At 53.1% G+C, this 21,851-nt stretch overlaps 1 protein-coding gene across 1 annotated transcript; it reads right to left on the minus strand.

Annotated features, from left to right (window-relative positions):
* On the minus strand, positions 1-12,099 carry CAPN11 (calpain 11). Its single transcript, XM_061197437.1, has 21 exons — positions 11,872-12,099; positions 11,444-11,513; positions 9,678-9,796; positions 8,687-8,820; positions 8,316-8,484; positions 6,719-6,802; positions 6,541-6,626; positions 6,222-6,296; positions 5,903-6,063; positions 5,585-5,754; positions 3,498-3,509; positions 2,997-3,208; positions 2,665-2,704; positions 2,499-2,567; positions 2,356-2,413; positions 2,167-2,231; positions 1,816-1,884; positions 1,327-1,405; positions 1,113-1,229; positions 583-641; positions 1-448 (listed from the first exon to the last, which is right to left on the minus strand). Exons 1-21 carry the CDS (start codon positions 12,097-12,099, stop codon positions 422-424), a joined length of 2,103 nt encoding a protein of 700 aa, XP_061053420.1. The 3' UTR covers positions 1-421.
* Positions 12,100-21,851: the final 9,752 nt, after the last annotated feature.

A 21,851-nucleotide genomic window follows, 5' to 3' on the forward strand; every position in this document is an offset into this window, starting at 1 on the left:
GTGTTGTTCATTATAATAATGCCCTTGAGTGAGGGGGAGAAGGGAGGAGCCATGAAACAGGCCAGCGCGAGCAGGGTAGGAAACGTGGACAGCCTCCCCAGCCGGGGACACCGCAGAAGTGTCACTTAATCTTTAGTGAAATGTACTCAGAGAGGGAGGGAGACTGTGGGGTAAATCCAGCCACCAGAAGCCTGGCTGGGGTAAAAGAAAAACACTTTGCGCTGGGAGGGTGGGCCTGGAAGTCCCGCTGCTGGAATAAGCATCTCGGCCCTTCCATCAGCAGAGACCGCAGAGTTGAGCGCCACAAGGAGCACCCCGCCTCCCAGGCCAGAACCCGGCGGGGGGCGGGGCGGGGCGGGGCGGGGCGGGGCGGGGCGGGGGGCGGTGTTGATGGCGGTAGGAAGCCAGGCTCCCGCAGTGACTAACCCCACATGGTTATCTGCAGCCACTGTGGGGCAAGAAGAACATCAGAGGATGGGCGAGGTGGTGGTGGGGCATGATGTCTGGGGAAAGGGAAGGGCCAGTGGAGCCGCGGCGGGGGGTGGGGGTGGGGGCGCGTGCCTGAGGATCCTTTCCATGTACCTGGTTCAGGTTCAAGCAAATCTGGCCAGTATTGTTAGGGTCCATGGTTAGAAAGTACGCTGTTTCGAGGAGGAGGCAAGGGAGAAGGGTTGGGAGCTGAGTCAGTGGTCTGCAAGACCCCTTCCCGACTAGGGAGGATGTCAGAAAGGGTGTAAGAAGCTGTTCCTTCCCTCTTCCCAGCCAAACCCCCAGCCCAGCAGGGAATTAATGGTAAGGACTCCTACAGCCTTGCTCTGAACCAGGGCCTGTTCTGAGTACTCTCCAAATACTATCTCATTTAATCTCTGCCTCCATTCTATGCAGGCTGTACTGTTATCTATATTTATAGGTAAGGCAACAGAGGCACAGAGAGATAAAGTGACTTGCTCCAGGCAACAGAGCCAGCAAGTGGTGGAGCTGGGGTTTGAACCCAGATCATCTGTGCCCGGTGCAGGGGAGTGGTTCTGGAGCAGTGCTCTTTGTATGGGTATGTGGGAGAAGGCCTGCGGTCCCCTGGCCCAGGGTGGGGAGTGGGCAGGTGCCTGACTCACTGAACATGGCCTTCAGCCTCAGGAAACAGCTGATGAAGCTGTCAAAGTCCATGATCATTTCGTCATTTGCATACCTGGCCACCAACACCTGTGTCACCTTGTTATTCAGTTTGATGCCTGGGAGAGAGAGGAGTGTGGAGGGGGAGAGTCCAGCCCTCTGGCCGCTGCTGCCTCCCCCGTCCCTGTCCCAAAGCCCTCTCCTGCCCCTGGCCACCTGCTTTCTCAATTGCCAAGCGCATCTCATAGGAGTTCAAGGTGCCTGAGTGGTCCTGGTCACACTCTCGGAAGATGTCCTGAAGGGACAAGACAGATGTGGTAGGGCCGTGTGCATGGCACAGTGGCTGAAGTGATGAAATGCTTCACGACTGCTACCCAAGACCCCAGGGGCCCCCTACGCTGGCCCACCCCCTGAGCGCCAGTATTCCTATCACCTGGTGACTGTGGGGTTAGTTCCTGGCACCCTGCCCAGGGCTCTCTGCCTGTATCCTTTACGATGGCTGATACCTGGACTGTGCTGGTTATTGAATATTTTGACTAGTTAATACGCCAACACATCAACGGCTCCATCCTTGGGGGGGTGTGTGTGTGTGTGTGTGTGTGTCTAGTCAGGGGCTCCTGTTCCAGCTCCATCCTCACTAGTCCTCATCCCTCTGGAGGACCTCTCTTTCTTACCTCCATAAACTGCCCCCTCAGTGCCCTTTACCGTCCATTTCTTGATTTTTCTCCACAGGATCTGGAACTCCTGAAGCCCCAGTTTGCCAGAGCCATCTTTCTGGGAGGTAGTCAAGGATATAAGAGGAGAGGGTGGGGAGGGCATCCTGGGGGCTGGGAAGCAGAGGGACTCACCGAGGTAGGGCACAAGACGGAAGGGGCCTGTATGGTAATCATGGTAACAGCCGGAAGAACTGGCATCTTTTGTTACTCCAGCGCCTAATCCCCATCCGGAAGGAGGGCATGGCTGGTCAGAGAGGTGGCCACCTTGGGGCCAGGCTCAGGGGTAGGGGGCTGGGGCTGGAGAGCACTGGACAGGACTGCCCACTGGACAGGAAGATACATCCAAGAGGTTGACCATACAGCGGCACACGTCCAGGCTGAAACCCTTGGTTTTGAGGTTTTTGACTGTGAGGGAGGGAAGGGGCAGGAAGAAGGGGAGGGATGAGCAGGGTGTGGTCGGGGTTGGGGGGAGGGGTGGGGGTGATTAAGGTTGGTGGGAAGGGTTGTGAGTGGGGGATGGAAGACTCACCTTTGGAGACCACCTTGTTGAGCAGCTTCTGTAGCTCATACATGCCCACCTCCTTGTCCTAGGAAGGGGGACCATAAACCCCCGCTCTGGCCCCTTCAGCCCCAAACCACCTCCTTTCAATCTCCCAGCCCTCTGCCTCTCACCTCTCCACCTGCCACTATGTGAAACAAACGTATGAAGTCCTGGTCTATGTCATTCTCAGAGATGTTCTCCTGGAGGGAAAGGAGTGGGAGAGGGAAACAGTCCAGAAAGTTCTTCCACACCCCTACATGCTGCCCCCAAATCCCACCCCACACAGCCTCCCCTCACCTCTTGGAGAAGCTCAGCGAAGTTGGCTTCATCCAGTTCCCTGGGCAGAGGTGGATGAAGGCTCGGAGTGAGCAGGGGTCAGGGAGACAGGGATTCCAGTGGGATGGTCAGGGAGGTCATGTCATGTGTCTGCAGCAATACGGAACGGGCTCCGTGGGATCTGGCTTCTGATTCTGGCTCTGTTACTACCTGGGACTTCCCTGCCTCATGCCTAAGTTTCCCTGACTGTAAAATAGGGACGGGGGCGGGGGGAACCAGCTGACTGTACCCTGAGCTTGAATCTTACAGCTCTGGGGCAGGTGGCCTTGGAGCAGTGAGGTGGGGCCCCTCACCAGGACTCGCTGTGCTTCTCCGTGAAGACCCGGAGCAGGAAGTCAGCATCCTTGTGCGGCTCAAAGGTGGAGGGAATGATGATGTATTCCCCCGGAGGCAGCCGGAGGTGGCTGCTCACCTCCCGTGAGTTGGTGAAGATCTCTGAGAAGCCCAGGTCCTGATACTTCACAAAGAAGTTCTTTTTCAAGTGGACGTCCTGGAGGTTCTGAAACTGTACGTGCCCTGGAGGTGGGTACTGGGCCCACAGGGGAGGGCAGGGAGGGAGGGACCCCCACGGTGATGCCCGGCTGGGCAGGGCTAGGGAGGGCCTGGACCCTGCCCATCTGGCAGGTAACCCCAGTGTGGTCGTTTCCTTCCCTGACCCTCACTCAGGGCCCAAGGGGGCCGGAACCCTGACCCAGTGGGCCCCAGAACCCTTCGCCAAATTCCACCCCTTGCCCATCCACATGCCAGGAGCAGGGTGGATGTCTGCCCAGGATCAAGCCCCACGTCTTCTGTACCTCCTTTGGGACCTGGGAAGGGAAGAGAGAGGAGGGTCAGATCCCCAGGATGGTGAAGGGGCTCAGGCCTGTGGAAGCCAGGTGTGTGTGTGTTGGGGGGTGCTAAGGGCACTGGGACGCTGGTAGTGGGGAGGGGCGTGGGCTCTAAGAGCTAAAAGTCCCAGCATTAATAACACTTCCGCTTTGAATCTAGAAAAATGGTACAGATGAACCAGTTTGCAAGGCAGAAATAGAGACACAGACGTAGAGAACAAACGTATGGATACCAAGGGGGGAAAGGGGGGGGGGATGAATTGGGATATTGGGATTGACATATATACACTAATATGTATAAAACAGATAACTAATGAGAACGTACTGTATAGCACAGGGAACTCTACTTCGCTGTACGGTAGAAACTAACACAACATTGTAAAACAACTACACCCCAATAAAAAAAAAAATAACCCTTCTGCTTTGGATGGCAAAGTACGGTTTACACAAAGTTTTGCCAAGGGGAGATTTTTACCACTGCAGGTTAAGGATGGGAAACAGAATCCCCCAGAGGTGAGATAACTTGCCCAATCTCACACTGCTGAACAGTTGAAGAGCTGGGATAAAAAACTAAGAGAGCATTTTCCATGGAGCGCTCATGTCTTGCAGGAAGTTAATAGGGGATTATTGAAACCGAGGAATGAGCACATAGAAGGTTGTAAAAAAGGTGAGCTAAACCAAGATAAATAGGTTGCTCTCCTCCAGGGATGACCAGAACCTTTAATATACTGATGGCCCCATGGAGCTCTGGGTTGGGGTAGAGAATACAGCCTTTCCTGGCAGGGCTGTGTCTAACCTTGGAAATGGCTTCAGCTGTGTCTGTTAACCTGGGGGACTCACAGCCTAGGAGGAGTGCAAGGCTCGTGTCTGCTTTTGTTCACGATTGAACCTCTGGAGACTGACTGGGGCCTGGCTTGCAGTAGGTGCTCCATGAATATCACTGACTATGTAAATGAATGGACAAACGGGCATTTCTAGGATTTTGCAAAGCACCGTTTGGGAAATGCTTGTCAGGAGTTTCTCTCGGCCGGAGTCCATGCTCTTGGTGGGGCAGCTGTGGGGAGGCTTGGGGGCCGTGGAGAAATCTCCGAGTGTGTGGGAACTGGTGTGAGTTTGGACAAGTGACCTCACCTCTCTGGTTCCCAATCGCCTTCCTCTTCATTAAAGGCGTTACTATTCAAAACGCCTTTGGAACAATGCCTGGCACAGAGGAAGTGCTCCCTAAGTGTTTTAGATTTTAAAAATCTGAAAAGAAAACTTCCAGCCCTGCCTCAAAAGCGCAAAGCACCACTCCAGAAAGAGACAGGGCCGAGATGGGCGGTGAGGATTAAATTGGGAGATTGGGATTGACATATACACACTACTATATATAAAATAGATAACTAGGACTTCCCTGGTGGCACAGTGGTTAAGAATCCGCCTGCCAATGCAGGGGACACGGGTTCGAGCCCTGGTCCGGGAGGATCCCACACGCCGCGGAGCAACTAAGCCCGTGTGCCACAACTATTGAGCCCGCGCTCTAGACCCCGCAAGCCACAACTACTGAGCCCGCGTGCCACAACTACTGAAGCCCGCGCGCCTAGAGCCCGTGCTCCACAACAAGAGAAGCCACCGCAATGAGAAGCCTGTGCACCGCAAGGAAGAGTAGCCCCTGCTCACCGCAACTAGAGAAAGCCAGTGTGCAGCAACAAAGACCCAATGCAGCCAAAAATAGATAAATAAATAAACAAATTTTTTTAAAAAATTAAAAAAATAGATAACTAATAAGGACCTACTGTATAGCACAGGGAAAACTACTCAATACTCTGTAATGACCTATACGGGAAAAGAATCTTAAAAAAAAAAGCGGATATATGTATAAGTACAACTGATAAACCCTGTAAATCAACTATATTCCAATTTTTAAAAAAAGGAAAAAAGAAAGAGCCAGGGGTGTGGAGGCGGTTGGAGGGTGTCCTGGTCCCGGGGCAGGTGGTGGGGTGGGGTGGGCAGTGGTCCCAGGGGTGAGGCCATGGGGAGAGCAAGAGTGGCTGGGGGACCAGCTGGGCACGCACAGAGTAGATGACAAAGCCGATGGTCTGCAGCTGGGCTCCCTGGGGCCGTGCCCGCCTCCAGTTCTTCTGCATCAGGGCCACCAGGCAGGTGCAGACGGCTTCGTCGTCCTCTGGGGCATCATCCTCCTCGGGGAGAGAGATCTTAAACTGTGGGTTGGTCCAGAATGTGTCTGTGGAGGAAGCAGGTCAGGTTGGCCCTGCCCTTCCCAGGGTGGACGGGCTTCCCAGCCAAGTGCCCGCCTCCTCAACGGGGCCCAGGTGTGCGGTGAGTCAGTGGCCCATCCCTTGCTCCCTGCTCCCCTGAGTCCCCTCGCCCACCAGTGTAGCTCCGGCAGCCCCCTGCAGTGCTGCCCCTCCTCCAGCTGCCCTCGTAGAAGGTGGTGTGCCAACACCTCTTGTAGTCCCCACAAAGCGTGTCGGGTATCAGGTTGCAGATTTCCAGGAGGGTGAAGTTGTCCAGGAAATCTTGGTAGGACATCCTGTGGTGGAGGGGTGGCCAGAGCCCATCAGCAGCACACCCACACCTGTAGGCGCCCCGCCAGAGCCTCCCCATCCAAGGCACAGGCGGGACAGTGGCAGGAGAGATGAAGGGACTGGGTGTGGGGACAGAAGGTGGTCCTTCTCAAGCGGCGCTGACCAGAACTCCCCGTCCTCCTTCCTGTGCAGCAGCTGCCTCTGGACGTCTGGGGCCACCTCTTCCCACTCCTTGGCACTGGAGCAGAGACAGGCAGTGGAGGGGCAGGGGGTCGGGAGGCACCTCGGTCCTCCCCCAGGGATGCCCTTACCCCTGAACGTCTGCCTACTGGGGGTCCTGGTTAGATGGAGAATCTAGAGGGGAAGGGCTCACACTGGGCGCAGGTGACCGGATGCCAGTCGGTCCCTCTGTGGCATGGCCTTGTTCGTGGGCCTGCTCTGTGCTCTGCCCCTCCCCCCAGAGTGCTGGTCGGGGCACCTACTTGTCACTCCAGGCTCCATTCCACTCAATCCGGCCCCAGGGATTCCGGACCCGAATCAGTGTTTCCATCCTGCCGCGGTACAGGACCTGGGTGGGTTGTGGGCAAAGGTTAGGAGTGTAGGGTCACAGAAGTTCTCCTTTTCCTGTCCCTCTGGGTGGGGTGTAGTGGTCAGACTCACATCCTGAAGGCCGGTCACTGAGTAAGCATGTCCTCTCACCAGCATCCTCTGCGTCAACGACTCCAAGTCACTTTGGCTGTTGATCTACACAGAACAGAGAGGAAGGAAAGGAACTCAAGGTCTGGTGAGAGGGATGGGGGCACCTGAAGAGAGGTGACAACTCTCTGGGTTCATTTTTTTAAAATTAAACTTTGTATTTTCAAATGATTGTAGACTCACACGCAGGTTTCTTTGTTTTTTGGGGTTTGTTTTTTCAGTTGTGGCATGGGGGATCTTTTAGTTGCAGCAGGCAGGATCTAGTTCCCTGACCAGGGGTTGAGCCCGGGCCCCTGCATTGGGAGCCCGGAGTCTCACCCACTGGACCACCAGGGAACTCCCTCACATGCAGTTTTAAGAAATAATACAGAGAGATCCGTGCACCCCATATCCAGTATCCCCCAGTGGTAACATCTTGCAAAACTATAGCACAATATCATGTTTTTTCTTTTTTTGGCCATGCCACGCAGCATGCAGGATCTTAGATTCCCAACGAGGGATCGAACCCTTGCCCCCTGCAGTGGAAGTGCAGAGTCCTAACCACTGGACTGCCAGGGAATTCCCTATAGCACAATATCAAAACCAGGATGAAGATGTTGACACAATTAGTCAATCTTATACGGATGTCTCCACGTTTACTAGTACTCATTTGTGTATGTTTTATGCATTGTTATCATATGTGTAGTTTTCTGTATCCACCACCATCGTCACAATATAGAACATTTCCATCACCAGTAGCATCCCTCGTGTTGCCCTTTTATAACCAACATCCACCTCTTATGACCCTCTTCCCTAACCTCTGATAACTCCTAATCTGTTCTCCATTTTAAAAAATTTTGTCATTTCAAGACTGTCATATAAACGGAATCATACAGTATGGAATCTTTTGGGATTGGCTTTTTCCATTCAGCATAATTTCCTTGAGATTCATCCAAGTTGTTCTGTGTGTCAATAGTTCATCTCTTCTTATTGCTGAGTAGTATCCCCTGGTATGTATGCACCTGTTAAACTATTCACCCTTTGAAAGATATCTAAGTTGTTTCCAAGTTCTGGTTATTATGAATAGAGCTGCTTTGAACACTTGGGTACAGGCTTTTGTGTGGACATAAGTCTTCATTTCTCTGGGATAAATGCCCAAGAATACAATTTCTGGGTCTTACAGGAGCACTCTGGGTTCATTTATTTATTTGAACAAATATGTGTTGGGTATCTATTGCATGCCAAGTACCATCTTAAGTCCCAGGACCCAGCAGTGAATGAGTTTTCATGGAATATGAAAACTGTCTGGAGAAGATTGGTTGTGAATATACACGTCGATAAGTAAGACAGTTTCTGATCATGATAAATGTTGGGGAGAAAATCAAAACAAAGTAGAGAGGAAATGGGGGGCAGGAGCGGCTAATTTAGATTGGGAAGCAGGGAAGGCTAGCCTGAGGAAGGGCCATTTGAACTAAAAAATGAATGAGAAGGAGCTAGTTATGCAGGTATTTGGAGAAAGAACTTTCTAGGTGAAAGCAACAGGAGGTGCAAAGGCCCTGAAGCAGGACCAAGCATGGCTTACTTCGATGGAGCACCCCATGAGGGAGGATCGCTCTATGGCCTTTCTAAGCATCCTCAGCAGGTTCGGAGGGGGCTTCTGGAGTTGGAGGCTCTGGGTCACGCCCCCCGTGAAGTCCTCAAAGCCCTCCACCGTGCTGCCCCCAGACAGGGCTTCATAGGATCCGTTCAGCCTGTGGGCACAGAGAGGGCACCGTCTGGGCTCTGGGATGCAGTTGTGAGCTTGGACCTCAGAGGGTGCGGTGAGGGAAGGGAGGGATGCCCTGCCGTCCCCTTGCCTCTTCCCCTGATTCCAGTTGCTCCCCTACCCCCCGTCACTGCCAACTGTCAGGGCAAGCTTGGAGGCCAGGCGAATCGCCAGGCTGGGGCACTCACTTGGCGTACGCCTTCTCCAGCAGGGCACTCCAGAACTCGGTGCACTCGGCTGAGTGCACGAACACCAGCTTGCCATTCTTTGTGGGCAGCCGGTCATCCACCACCACGTCCACCCACTGCCCAAACTGCCAAATCTGCGGGCGGCAAGGTGGGTCTCAGCGGGGCGTGGGGCATCTGTATGCCCCAGGACCCCTTCCGAGCTCATACACACATACATGCGCGCATGCGCGCGCGCGCGCACATTCTCCCCCCTTCTTGCATGAAGACTCTGTTACACGAGCGCCTCCTGGTGTCAGGTTCAGTGACACACCAGTAACAGAGGGCCCCCCCGCCCCTCCGCCGCCGCCGCTGCCGCCGCCGCCGCCAAAGAAAGGCAGTGAAAGGTTTGAACCTCCCCCCAGCCTCACCTCCAGGTTCTGCCATGGCCTCCAGAGGGACCCACCCACCTTTTGACCTTGGCTGGACTTTAGGACTTCTGAGGTTTTAAAAACTCTTGTGACTTTCAGTAATATTTTTATGACATGAGGAATTTGTCCACATGTTGAATAATTTGAAGAGCAGATTACAAAAATTACATGACAGAAACTCCCAGTGTCATATGCGCACATGCACATACACACACGTATACGTGCATATACATATGTGAGTGTATCTACCGAGAGAAAGAGACAGAGACAGAGAGAGAGAGAAGCAGGAGGAAGAGGAGGAGGAGAATGAATCACAAACTGATAACAACTATTTCCTCTGGGGGCTTTAAAAAAATTAGCTTACACAATTTCTTTAGTGAGCGGATATTTCTCTGATAATTAGACAAAAATCCACCCTAATAAATGTCGTTTTTTTCAAAAAGGAAAGAAAAAAGGTAAACTTCAAAGCATGTACTAATTCTCTTTCTCTCTGTCTCTCACACACACACACACACACACACACACACACACACACACACACCCCTCATACACAAATCAACTCTGGCTTTCAAATCGCCCTTCACCTGAAAATGGAAGATGCCAGCATAGTTTTTCTTGAAGCTCTGCCCCCTGGGCACCACGCGGTACAGCAGTTTGGGGTACGCAGTAAGGGAGCCGATGGCAGCCAGCAGCCAGCAGTCCCCTGGAAAGACAGAAGGGCTCCCCACTTGAGCACTCCCATGTGTGTGGGTCCCAGAGTCCAAGCCGCAGAGGAGCAGGAGCTGCCCTGTGGCCCCCTCCCCGACAGAGATGCCCTCCCACTGAGGAGTCTTCAGGGAGGAAGCAAGCAGGGAGAAGCTGCAGAAGGGCCAGCTCTGGGGGTGAGTTCTCCACCTTTTCTATTAGGCGAGAGACTCACAAATCAGAGCCGGATGTTTTTGTTCTGGGATTTGGGGAGAAGGAGTTTTTGGCCTTGGTCTTACTCCTCCCTCTGGGACCTGCCATCTTTGGGGGACAGCCAATCGTCTCCTGTCCCTTGAACAAGGCCAGTCCCCTTCCCCATGGCCCCCCACCTCTACCCCATGATTACAGTGGTGTGGTGATCAAGACGGCTCTCCTTGTTGTCAGCCCCGTAATACTAGAGACCCAAGGGGCTCAGTCTGTACCCTCGCTGGGACACAGGGGCGGGATTCTTGGGCTGAGGTCATCTGTGGCCATCTCTCCTGGGGAATCTCAGACCACGGGTGGGGCTTGGGGCAGGGTGGTGCCCTGAGGGGGGACGTGGGCCAGGCTGAGGCTGAGGGCACTGGCAAAGCTTCTGTGATTACCAAGGCCTTCTGGCTGCCTGAGGAACCCTTGGAGGGGGGCAGAAGGGGGGAGAGGAATGTTAAGGATACTCTAGTCACCATCGTGGAAAGGGCACCTAGGGAGAAGCAATTTTTCCTCCGGTAACCCTGGGCCCTCCAGCCCAGTGAGCCCCAGCGGCAGCTGTGGGACCTGCTGTCTCCTTGGCCTCTGCCCTACCCACACCCTGCCCTCTTCTCTGCCACAAATGGGACAGAATTCAGCCCTAGAGGAAGCACACCCTGGCCTTCTTCCTTAAGATGCAATGAGGGGTTTGGAGGAAACCGGGGGATAAGACCAGGCTTAGGGAGGAAGCTCTCTCTGGGGGCTGTCCGTGGGAGCCTGCGAGAGAGTGGCCGCTCCTTTACCTGATACCCCACTGAGGAAGTCGTTTCACTTGCAGTGGTTAGCAGAAGCCTAATTGCCCTCTCCTTGAGCTTAGGCCGGATTGCAAGCTTGCTTTTAACAGCAGAACATGGGGGAGGTTACCGCCTGCTTCTCCTGAGACCAGGTGGTGAAAGCATTTGGGCTTCCTCCTTGTTCTCTCTCTTGGGCCGCTCACTCAGGGGGAGGCCAGCTACCATGTGTGGACACTCAAGCGTCCTATGGAGAAGCTTATGTGGCCAGGACCTGGGGCCTCCTGCCACGTGAGTGCACCATCTTGGAAGGGGATCCTCTAGGTCCTGTGGAACCTCATGAGAAACCCTGAGCCAGACCAACACGGCTATGCTACTTCCTAATTCCTGCCCCAGAGAAACTGTGAGATGATAGATGTTTGTTGTTGCTTTCAGTCACTGACTCTTGGAGCAACTGATAACTAATATAGCACCCTGCTTACTCCCAGACCCAGATGGCAGCAGGTAGGGGTGGAATCCGGATTAGGGGAGGAGCAGGGACACAGAAGAGCTGTCTGAACCCAGGGCTCCCAGTCCCCCAGCCTCAGGAGACACCCCGGCACTCTTCCCCAATTCACCCCCTGCCCTCAGCTTTCTTGCCCCCCACTCACCGAGCACTCCCTGGCAGATGTCCGTCGGGCTAACCCCATTCACGATGAATTGAGGATTGCTTGTGATTTGCTGCAAAGAAGGAATAAAGGTTTCAGAGAGCCCAGGACACCCCCCCTCCCAAGCTCCCTCCCACTTCCCTGGGGAATGTTGCTGTCTCTTGGAGTTCTAGGGGAAACATGGATGGGGGTGGCAGGGGGAACTTGGCCTAATTGTAGGCTGTGATGGCAAAGGTCAGTGAGTGACCTTCCCAGGGGTTTTCTGAGAGGTTTTACTTAAGCATGTCCTGAACCGGACCCTGCCTTGATGGAAATGGAGTCTAGTACAGAGCCAAGATAGGGCGGTGGGGGATTGGAGATTATCCAAGTGACTGGGACGTCACGACTACCCCCACCCCCCATGAGTCCATGCCTCCCTTCCCAGTGCCCACACTGGGCCGCTGCCAGCTGATGTTCTGCACGTGTTTGGAGTTGGGACCCAGTTCCTTGAAGCCCAGTGAACTGGGTTCAGCGGGGAAAAAGGGGTCCTTGAACAGCTCCCCCTTCCGCAGGCAGAGTGCTCGCAGCTCCTCAAAGCTCTGGTTGTTGTAGTTCTGGGCGTTGTGGTGCTGGCCCAGGCCCTTGGCCTTGAGTCGGTTCTGGCTTATGTGAGCCGCCATCCCCTTGTTGGTGAAAACGGGCTCCACTTAATAATAAAAAGACAAATAACCCAATCAAAAAATGGACAAAGGATCTGAATAGGTGTTTTTCTGAAGAAGATACACAAATGACCCATAATCACATGAAAAACTGCTCAGCATCCTTCGTCAACAGACAAATGCAAATCAAGGTCACCGTGAGATACTACTTCACATCCACTAGGATGGCTCTAATCCAAAAGACTGGTAATAACAAGTGTTGGTGAGGGTGTGGAGAAATTGGAGCCCTCGGACACTGCTGGTGGAGATGTAAAAGGGTGCAGCCACTTTGGAAAACAGTCTGGCAGTCCGTCAGTTAAACACAGAATTACCATATGATTCAGCAATTTCACCTCTAGGTATATATACTCAAGAGAAATGAAAATATATGTCCATACAAAAACTTCTGCACAAATGTTTATAGCAGCAGCAACACTCACAATAGCCAAAAAGTGGGGAAAAACCCAAATGTCCATCAGCTGATGAATGGACAAACAAAATGAGGAATACACGTACAGTGGAATATTACTCAACAATAAAAAGAAATGAAGTACTGAGACATGTTACGACATGGACGAACCTTGAAAACATTATGCTAAGTGAAGACAGCAGTCACAAAGGATCACGTATTGTATGGTTTCAATTATGTAAAATGCCCCAAACAGGCCAATCTATATAGAGACAGGAAGTATAATCATGGTTGCCTAGTGCTTAGAGGGTTGGGGGATTGGAAGTTGATGGCTAAAGGGTATGGGGTTTCTTTTGCGGGAGAATGAAAAGGTTCTAAAATTGATTGCGGTGATGGTTGCACAACTCCGTGAAAACCACTGATTGTACACTTTAAATGGGTGAATTGTATGGTATGTGAGTCATAGCTCAATAAAGCTGTTTAAAAAAAATGACCTCCAGACCATGCAAACAGACACTGCCTTTTGGGGAGAGTGGAAATAATGGAGTGCAGCGGGCAGGAGGGCAGAGGGGAAGGGGCTGCTCGCGGGGGAGTGTCCAGTTAGGGAATGGCCCACTGGGTGGGGTGGCTGGGTCTCTGAGACGCAAAGTCAGGCCGGCTGACAGGTCCTGAGCCAGCTGGCGGCTGGGGACCCAGGATCCCTCCTCCCCCAGAGGGATTGCAACCTCTTACACCCTTCCTGACTATGCCCGCCCACACCCGTCTGCCCTCCGTGGGACTGACTCCCCCCTGCCACCAGCAGGGGACCCAGGAGGAGAGCGTGGAGGAGGGGCAAGAGGAGCCGAGGTCCACTCTGAATCTCCAGTCCTACCCCACCCAGGCACCCGGGGCCTGTGCCCCCCCATCTCCCCACATTCTCAGCTGCCTCTGGAATAAGGAAGTGCTTGGGGGAAGGGAGGAAGGATGTGGTCTAAGTTAAACAGAGCCCAGTTGGGGCCAGGGTGTGGGAGGAATCCAGAGTGAGGAAAAGAAGGGGGCAGCTGCAGAGGGGGGGCAGGGGGTTCCTGGGCTGTCCAGAGGTGAGACCGGATTGGGCCCAGAGAGGGCTGCCTTCCTCAGAGGTGGGAGCAGGGGGTCTCAGCTACGCGTCCTCCCTCGAGCTGACAGGCAAGAAGAGTTAGAACAGCAGAGCTGACAGTCCTGAGCGCCTGCCCTGTGCAGGGCCCCGAGAGAGGGCCACGCGGTGCCCACGGTTACCGGAACAGGAAGCCGGAGCCGGAGCTCGGAGGTCGGTAGTGGGTCGAAGTTCACAGAGTGAGGGCTGGGGTGGACTAAGCCTGACCGCAGACCCCAGACTGGGCTTGTGACCTTCACCCTACACTGCCCTGGAAGGAGGTGGCTCTCCCCCGTGGGAAGGCCTGGGGACCCAGAGCCATCTCCCCATCCTAGTCAACTAAGGAGGTCACGGGCCATTTGTGGCCGAACTTATATGATACCCCCTTACTCTTCCCATTACCCAAGCAAGCAAACCCATTCTCCCGTCCCTCACCAGCGTCTCCTGGGACTTCCCTGGGTCCAGGAAGGACTCCCGTTCCCTTCACTTATTAGCCTGACAAACCCACACAGGTTGCCACCCACCAGCCCAGTGCCTTGGAGCACAGGCTGCCTTTGTTCTTCAGCTGCATCGACTGTTCCTGCCTCGGTGCCTCTGCTTGGAATCATTCCTCATCCCACACACACATCTGTCCACTGGGAAAGTCCTGACTCAATGCCACCTGCTTGGTGAAGCCTCCTCTGACGCCTGTGCAGAGTCGGGGCTGCCCTGGTGTCCAGCACTCTCCTTTATTATGACACCCATCCCTGCCTGGTCTGTCTGCTCCCCCCCACCAGGTGATGAGCTCTCAAGGGTAGAGGTGGGCTCCCCTGTCCACTGCTGGGTTCCCTCAGTCTTACACTGCACCTGACCCAGCAGGCGCTCAGAAATGTTTTCAGGGGATGAATGAGTGACTGTCTGCAGACAGTAGTAATTTTTCATCTATGTTTGCAAATCTATGTTTTCTCTCTCCTGCCACGCTCCCCAACTCCCTGTTCCACTCTAGCTCCACATGTATTCTGTTTATTGGTTGCCTCCCTCATAGAATGAATGCTCACGCAGGCAGGGATTTTGGTCTGTTTTGTTTGCTGCTGTATTCCTGCTGCTGTATTGTGTACATAGTAGGTGATCAATAAATATTTTGAAGGATGTTCTTGGCAGCTTCTGTAGGGAGAAAGTCGGTGTATCTCAGTTTCTCCCACAGGAAGAGGGCCCAATAACAATCTGTGAAGGGAATGGGTGGGCGTGTGGTTCATCCCTGGGACCCCCCATCCATTAGGTAGAGCCCCCTAGCAGGTGCCCAGTAAATGGTGGGACCTGCAGACTCCAGTCCAGCACCGTCCACAGGCCATGCCTGGGCTGGGGACCAAAAAGGGCTCAGCTCAGCCCAGGAAAGCCAGAGTGTTGGTGCAGGGAATGACAAAGGTCTTGGCTACAGCAGAGAGGTCTCTCTGGGGTCCCTTGGGGTCCCTGAGGCCTGGAGGCTTCTGGCTCCCACTAAGAAAATTTCATTGGCTGTAAGGATTAGGGTGAGTTTGCTGAAGAAAGACTTGGAATCCTGTCCTTAAAGCCTGTGGCTTGTGATGAGAAGATAGTAGGAATCCTCCCTCAGTTATGAAAGTAACTAGCACTTACACAGCATTTATAAAAGTAATAATAGTTAACAGAGTTTGAGGACTCAGCGCATGCCTGCATGGCTCTAAACACTTTATGTGCATTAACTCATTGAATCCTCACAACAGCCCTGTTAGTTAGGTTTATTATTATCGTCTCCCTGCTTCAGAGGGAGAAACTGAGGCACACAGGCTGAACTTCCTCAAGGCTGCACACCTGGCTGGCAGCAGAGTCAGGGTCACACCTAGGCAGGCTGGTCCACGCTCTCACCCATTACCCTTACTGCCTTTCAGGGAGGGAGCCTCGGTGGAGGGGCAGAGGCTGTGCTGGAGAGAAGGACAAATGGTCAGCAGGTCTGGGGCCATCCCTTCTTCCATCTTACTACAGCCTCTAGGTGGCCTTTCTTAAGCTCCTTCCCTGGGCTGGGAGGAGATGTTGAGGATGGTGTTGGAAAAGGGGTCAGGAGGTAGCTTATTTCTCTTTAGCAGAGCTAGTGCCCTGGGCTGCACCAAGCCAGAGTGGGTAGCTGTGTGACCTTGGGCAAGTTGCTTTACATCTCTGAGCCTCGGTTTCCTCATTTGCATGAAGAGGTTGCTATATCCTATCTTGAAGTATGTATCAGGATTAAATAATGCAACATACATGAAAAAGACAGGTGTTCCATAGGTGCTCAGACAATGTTAGTTGTCTTCTCCCCACTGATTTGGCTGGTCAACTAGTTAGTATTTATTGAGCTCCTAGCAGGATCACATAGCCCCCTGCATACCCCTCTGTCACAGGACTTAATGATCATAAGGACAGGGTCCTGAGAGGAAGGACAAAGAACATCCCTAAGAGAGAAGAGAATCCAGAACTTGTTTTGTTTCACTGCTGGGTCCTCACCCCATGTTGCCAGCCGACCTGGGTGGGTGAACCCAGGGCCCGCCCAGAGAAGGTAAGTCAGCGGTTCTCACTGAGGGGTGGGGGGTGATCACATCCCCAGGGAACACTTGGCGATGTCTAGAGACATTTTTCATTGTCCTAACAGGGGACTGGGGTGTGGGAGCTACTGGCATCCAGTGGGTAGAGGCCGGGATGCTGCTAAACATCCCACAGTGCACAGGACAGACCTTACAACAAAGAATTATCCTGCCCCCCAGTGTCAAGAGTGTGGAGGGTGAGAAACCTGGGCTAAGTGAATGGCCCAAGACCCCGCATGGTGAGGGAACTCTCCGTGCCCTTCCACCGTGGGGCTGCCCTCTGCCCGGCTTCCCCCAGGAGTGAACATGCCGAGCTCTCCAGGGGGTCTGGAAGGACCACAGAAGGTGCTGGTGTCTAAGAAAATTGGAGAACATCCGAGGGCAGACCAAGGCGATGAGGGTTAAATGTCACCTCCCTCATCTCCCGGGAGCCCTCCGTCCCCGGACCATCACCCAGCCGAGGAGTCACTGTCCTGACTCCAAACCTGCCTAAGGTCCTGCATACTCCGTCGGCCGGGCCTGCGCTCCTGACTCAGTGGCTGGCAGGGAGGACTCACACACACACACACACTCTTCACCACAGTTATCTCCCAGAATGTCTCAGGGCCAGGGGCATGGGCAAGCTGAGACAGACAGACAGACAAGGCTGGCTGTGGGAAGGACACGCAGATTGCCAGGACAATATGTGAAAACAAGGCGACGATTTTTGGACAAGTCAGGGCATGTCTTGTCTTCCCCCATCAGACTGGGGACCTGTAGATTTAGGGACAGCTTAATTTCCAGAGCAGAGAGCAAACGAAGATGTTGTCTAGACTGGGCTTCGGGTCTCCCCTTCGGCCTGCACTTCCCAAGAAGCCTGGAGGCTGGGCCTAGGGTGCCCCTTATTTCTCTAACAGCCACGGCCATGGCCACGGGGGCTTCCCTCACACAAGCCTGTTTCCCAGGTGGCTGTGACAGCGCGGTGGCTGGTCCCTCTCCTCTCCCCGACTTCAAACTCTCAGTGGTGACAACGAGGTTGGGCTCCTGCAGGTCTGACCATCCGTGGCCCGTTCTTTCCCAAACCAGCTGAGGAAGAGGCCTAGCTCCTGTGCCTCAGGAGCATCCAGTCTGATGGAGGAGTCACCCTCAAGGGGACACAGCCCCTTCCCTGGGGGGAGGCCCTAGTCTGCCAGGGACAGGAGTGGGACAAACCCCATCAACGCCTACCTGGGGAGTGCCTCATGCTGGTGGCTCGCATGGTGCTTGACAGTTGAAGGTTCTGGGGGGAGGGGCCAGAGGACTCCCACCCCCACCCAGAACTCTCCAACTGCAGTGGGATTCCTAGGTCAGTGGCACGTTTGTTTTTTTTTTTTAATTTATTTATTATTTTTGGCTGCGTTGGGTCTTCGTTGCTGTGCGTGGGCTTTCTCTAGTTGTGGCGAGCGGGGGCTACTCTTCGTTGCGGTGCGCGGGCTTCTCACTGCAGTGACTTCTCTTGTTGCGGAGCACGGGCTCTAGGCGCATGGGCTTCAGTAGTTGTGGCTCGTGGGCTGTAGGGCGCAGGCTCAGTAGTTGTGGTGCACGGGCTTAGTTGCTCCGTGGCATGTGGGATCTTCCCGGACCAGGGCTCGAACCCGTGTCCCCTGCATTGGCAGGCGGATTCTTAACCACTGCGCCACAAGGGACGTCCAGTGGCACGTTTTTAACAGCTGCCTCCTTCCCACTTGTCCCCCCACAAGCTGGTGCTGTCGCTAACCTGGCCCCTTCCATCTGCCTGGTCCCCACCCACCAGTCCAAGGGCCATCTCCCCGTGGGGACGGGAGACCCAGCACCCGCACTCTGGAGGTCACCACGAGGCTGGCTGTCCTCACTGTATCATCCCGTCAGGATAAGTCTGAGACCCTCTTCTTCTGCCCAAGGCTGCCAGGAAGGGACTGTCCCTGACCCTCCAACCAGACCTCTTTATCTTGAAAGCTTCCTCGTTTCCAGAAGCCACTGACATGGCGTTCTCCCTGTGCATCTCTGTGTCTTCACATGGCCTTCTCTGTGTCTCTCTCCTATTCTTATAAAGACACCAGTTGTATTGGATTAGGGACCCACCCTTTTCCAGCATGACCCTATCTTTTTAAAAAAATTTAATTTTATTTATTTTTTATACAGCAGGTTCTTATTAGTTATCCATTTTATACATATTAGTGTTTATATGTCAATCCCAATCGCCCAATTCATCACACCACCCCCCCACCCCCCCACGGCTTTCCCCCCTTGGTGTCCATACGTTTGTTCTCTACATCTGTGTCTCAATTTCTGCCCTGCAAACTGGTTCATCTGTACCATTTTTCTAGGTTCCACATATATGCGTTAATATATGATATTTGTTTTTCTCTTTCTGACTTATAGCACTCTGTATGACAGTCTCTAGATCCATCCATGTCTCTACAAATGACCCAGTTTTGTTCCTTTTTATGGCTAATATTCCATTGTATATATGTACCACATCTTCTTTATCCATTCGTCTGTCGATGGGCGTTTAGGTTGCTTCCATGACCTGGCTATTGTAAATAGTGCTGCAATGAACATTGGGGTGCATGTGTCTTTTTGAATTATGGTTTTCTCTGGGTATATGCTCAGTAGTGGGATCAGCATGACCCTATCTTATCTAATTACTTCTGCAATGACCCTATTTCCAAACGAAGTCACATGCTGAGGTATTGGGGATTAGGACTTCAACAAATCTTTTTGGGGGATGCAATTCAACCCATAACATTCTTCTTGGCATGGTTAGGCCACTGGCATGCCTCAGAGCGGGTGATGGGGGTGTTTCTGGCTTAACTCCATGACCCCAGGGGAAGGTGTCTGGTACCACGTCAGTCATTTTGGCCTAATTGTGGGTCCTTGAGTCATCACTCTCCATGTCAGTTTTCTCAGCTGAACACTAAAATGTTTGAATGAGGCAAGATGTCCTGCCTTTAAGCTCCCATAACATCCTAAGATTTTTTCACCCTGTCCTAGCTCCACTGTGTACAGGTTGTGTTAGCTGGGGCAAGTGACATCTCGGCCATGGGCCTCACGCTTCTCATCTATAAATTTGGAATAGGGCACCTCTGAGGACTCAATTACAGGCCCGTCTCATTTTATTGTGCTTCGAAGATATTGCATTTTTTACAAATTGAAGGTTTGTGGCAACTCTGTGTCAGTCAAGCAAGTCTACCGGGGCCATATTTCCAACAGCATTTGCTCACCTTGTCTTTGGGTCACATTTTAGTATTTAGAGCTTACCACCAGCAAAAAGATTACAACTTGTTGAAGGCTCAGATGATGGCTAGCATATTTTGCAATAAAGTATTTTTAAATTAAGGTATGTACTTTTTTTTTTTTTAATTTTATTTATTTATTTATTTATTTATGGCTGTGTTGGGTCTTCGTTTCTGTGCGAGGGCTTTCTCCAGTTGCGGCGAGCGGGGGCCACTCTTCATCGCGGTGCGCGGGCCTCTCACTATTGCGGCCTCTCTTGTTGCGGAGCACAGGCTCCAGACGCGCAGGCTCAGCTATTGTGGCTCACGGGCCTAGTCGCTCCGCAGCATGTGGGATCTTCCCAGACCAGGGCTCGAACCCGTGTCCCCTGCATTGGCAGGCAGATTCTCAACCACTGCGCCACCAGGGAAGCCCTGTACACTTTTTTAGACATAATGCTATTGCACATTAATAGACTACAGTGTAAACGTAACTTTTATGTGTGCTGGGAACACCCAAAATTCGTCTGACTTGCTTTATTGCGATATTTGCTTTATTGTGGTGGCCTGGAACGGAAACCCCAGTATCTCTGCAGTCTGCCTGTAGTTCACTCATAGAAAGTGCTAAGAACAGTGCTGGCCCTAGCGAGCACTCCCATCTGTCTGGCTTGTCGTGCCCTCGGCTGTGGGTGCCCAAGAGGCAGCCTTGCTCCTCAGTGTCACCGGTGCACAGTAGGTCCTCAGGATGGTTTGATGGAGGGATCAAGGGTGAGACTGCTGTTTGTGGCCTCCGGGGACTGCTGTGTGTGCTCCCTGCTGGAAACTCAGCCAATTTCTGCCCATCCACCGGCTGACTCTCTGTTCCCCTGCCCTTGGCCCGGCAGCGACTCCAGCCCTGGGACTTTGGGATGCCCCCTGGGGTCCACATTTCCCAAGACTGCGGATCTGACATACAGGACACCCGGGCGATTTTTATCAGGCTTTTCTCTGTTTGCTGTCCGCACTGTTGGCCGTTTCTTGCCGACAGTCTGCAGGCCTTTGGGGTACCTGCTTCTTCCTCCTTCTCCGCCTCCTCTGAGTCTCCCCTCCCTTCTGGGAGTTCTTTGACTCGCTTTCTTGTTTCCTGCAGTGGGCGGTGGGTGGCAGGTGGGCAGGAGGATGCTCCAGGGCCTTAGGGGTCACCTGGTCATGCTCCCTGAGTTTACTGATACGGAAACAGGTCCAGAGAGGAGAGGTGGCTCCCCTGGGGATGCACAGCAAGTGAGTGGCAGAACCAGGACTGGAGTCCAGGTCGTCTGGCTCCTGTTATACACGCTGTATACTCTGTGGGCCTCTGGAGGGCGGGTTACAATGGTCACGGGAAATTTCTTAGAAGGTGAATTTGAGTTGGATGTTACAGGATGGATCAGACTTGAACTGGAGGGTCTGGAGACCCTCCCTTTCCAGTCTCCCTCCCTCTCCAGTCTCCCTCAGGAGAACCTCTCCAAGATCCCTCCCAGCCCAGTATCCCTGGGCAAACCCCATACCCTCCCTGAGCCTGTGTCCTCACTCATAAAAACAGGAAAACCACACCTGCTTTGTAGGTACTATTAATGAGCATAGTATTAATTACAGCTGACGTTTATGGGGTGTTTACCATGTGCTGGGCACTGGGCCAAGTGAGCACTAGACATATATTATCTCATGTAACTCTCACAGCAAACCCACGCCTGACCTCACAGCCAGCTCTGAGGAGTAAATGCTTTAAAAAGCATAGAAGTCACTTAGTGTAATTCCAGGCACATAATAACCACTCAATAAATTGCATCAACAATGACAACAAATAATAATGACAGTATTTGGTCGACTACTGTGGCCCTATTTTCTTGCCTCTCCCCCTCCAGAGCAGCCCACTAAAAGTCCCTTTCTGGAAGCAGCTGTCCTGGGATCTTCCTCCTCCAGGAAGCCTTCCTGGACCAGTGTGGAACTTGTGGCTCTGCACAGCCTTTCTCCCCTGAATCTCTGTCCCATTTATGTGGGTCTCAGCAATTCAGAGTGCGTGCCCATGTCCCTGTTCCTCATTCTGAGTGGTCCCACAATTTCCTCAGGGCAGGGGGTAGAGGCAGAGGTGACAGGGATGCAGGGGGAGGGTAGTGGAGAAGCTGGCATTGTGAATATAGCAGGCCCCTCCTGCTACTCTCTCCTCTCCCTGATGGAGAAACTGAGGCTCCACACAAGAAGTCTCTTGCCCAGGTCACATGGGGATGCTGACCTCACAGGTCCTCCAGACCAACAGAAGGGTGGTTGGACACCAGCCACGTGTCCAGGGCAGCAGCGCAAATCAGACACCTGCCTTGGAGTTTTTCTTTCCATTTTTATTTTAAAGGAAAAAAAAAAACAACAGTGCAAAACCCCATTTTCCAGTGTCAGCCACGCCCACCCCCCACCCCAAGGTCACCCCCCCTGGC

This window comes from Eubalaena glacialis, chromosome 7 (assembly GCF_028564815.1).
Source record: "Eubalaena glacialis isolate mEubGla1 chromosome 7, mEubGla1.1.hap2.+ XY, whole genome shotgun sequence".
NCBI classification, from domain to species: Eukaryota; Metazoa; Chordata; class Mammalia; order Artiodactyla; family Balaenidae; genus Eubalaena; species Eubalaena glacialis.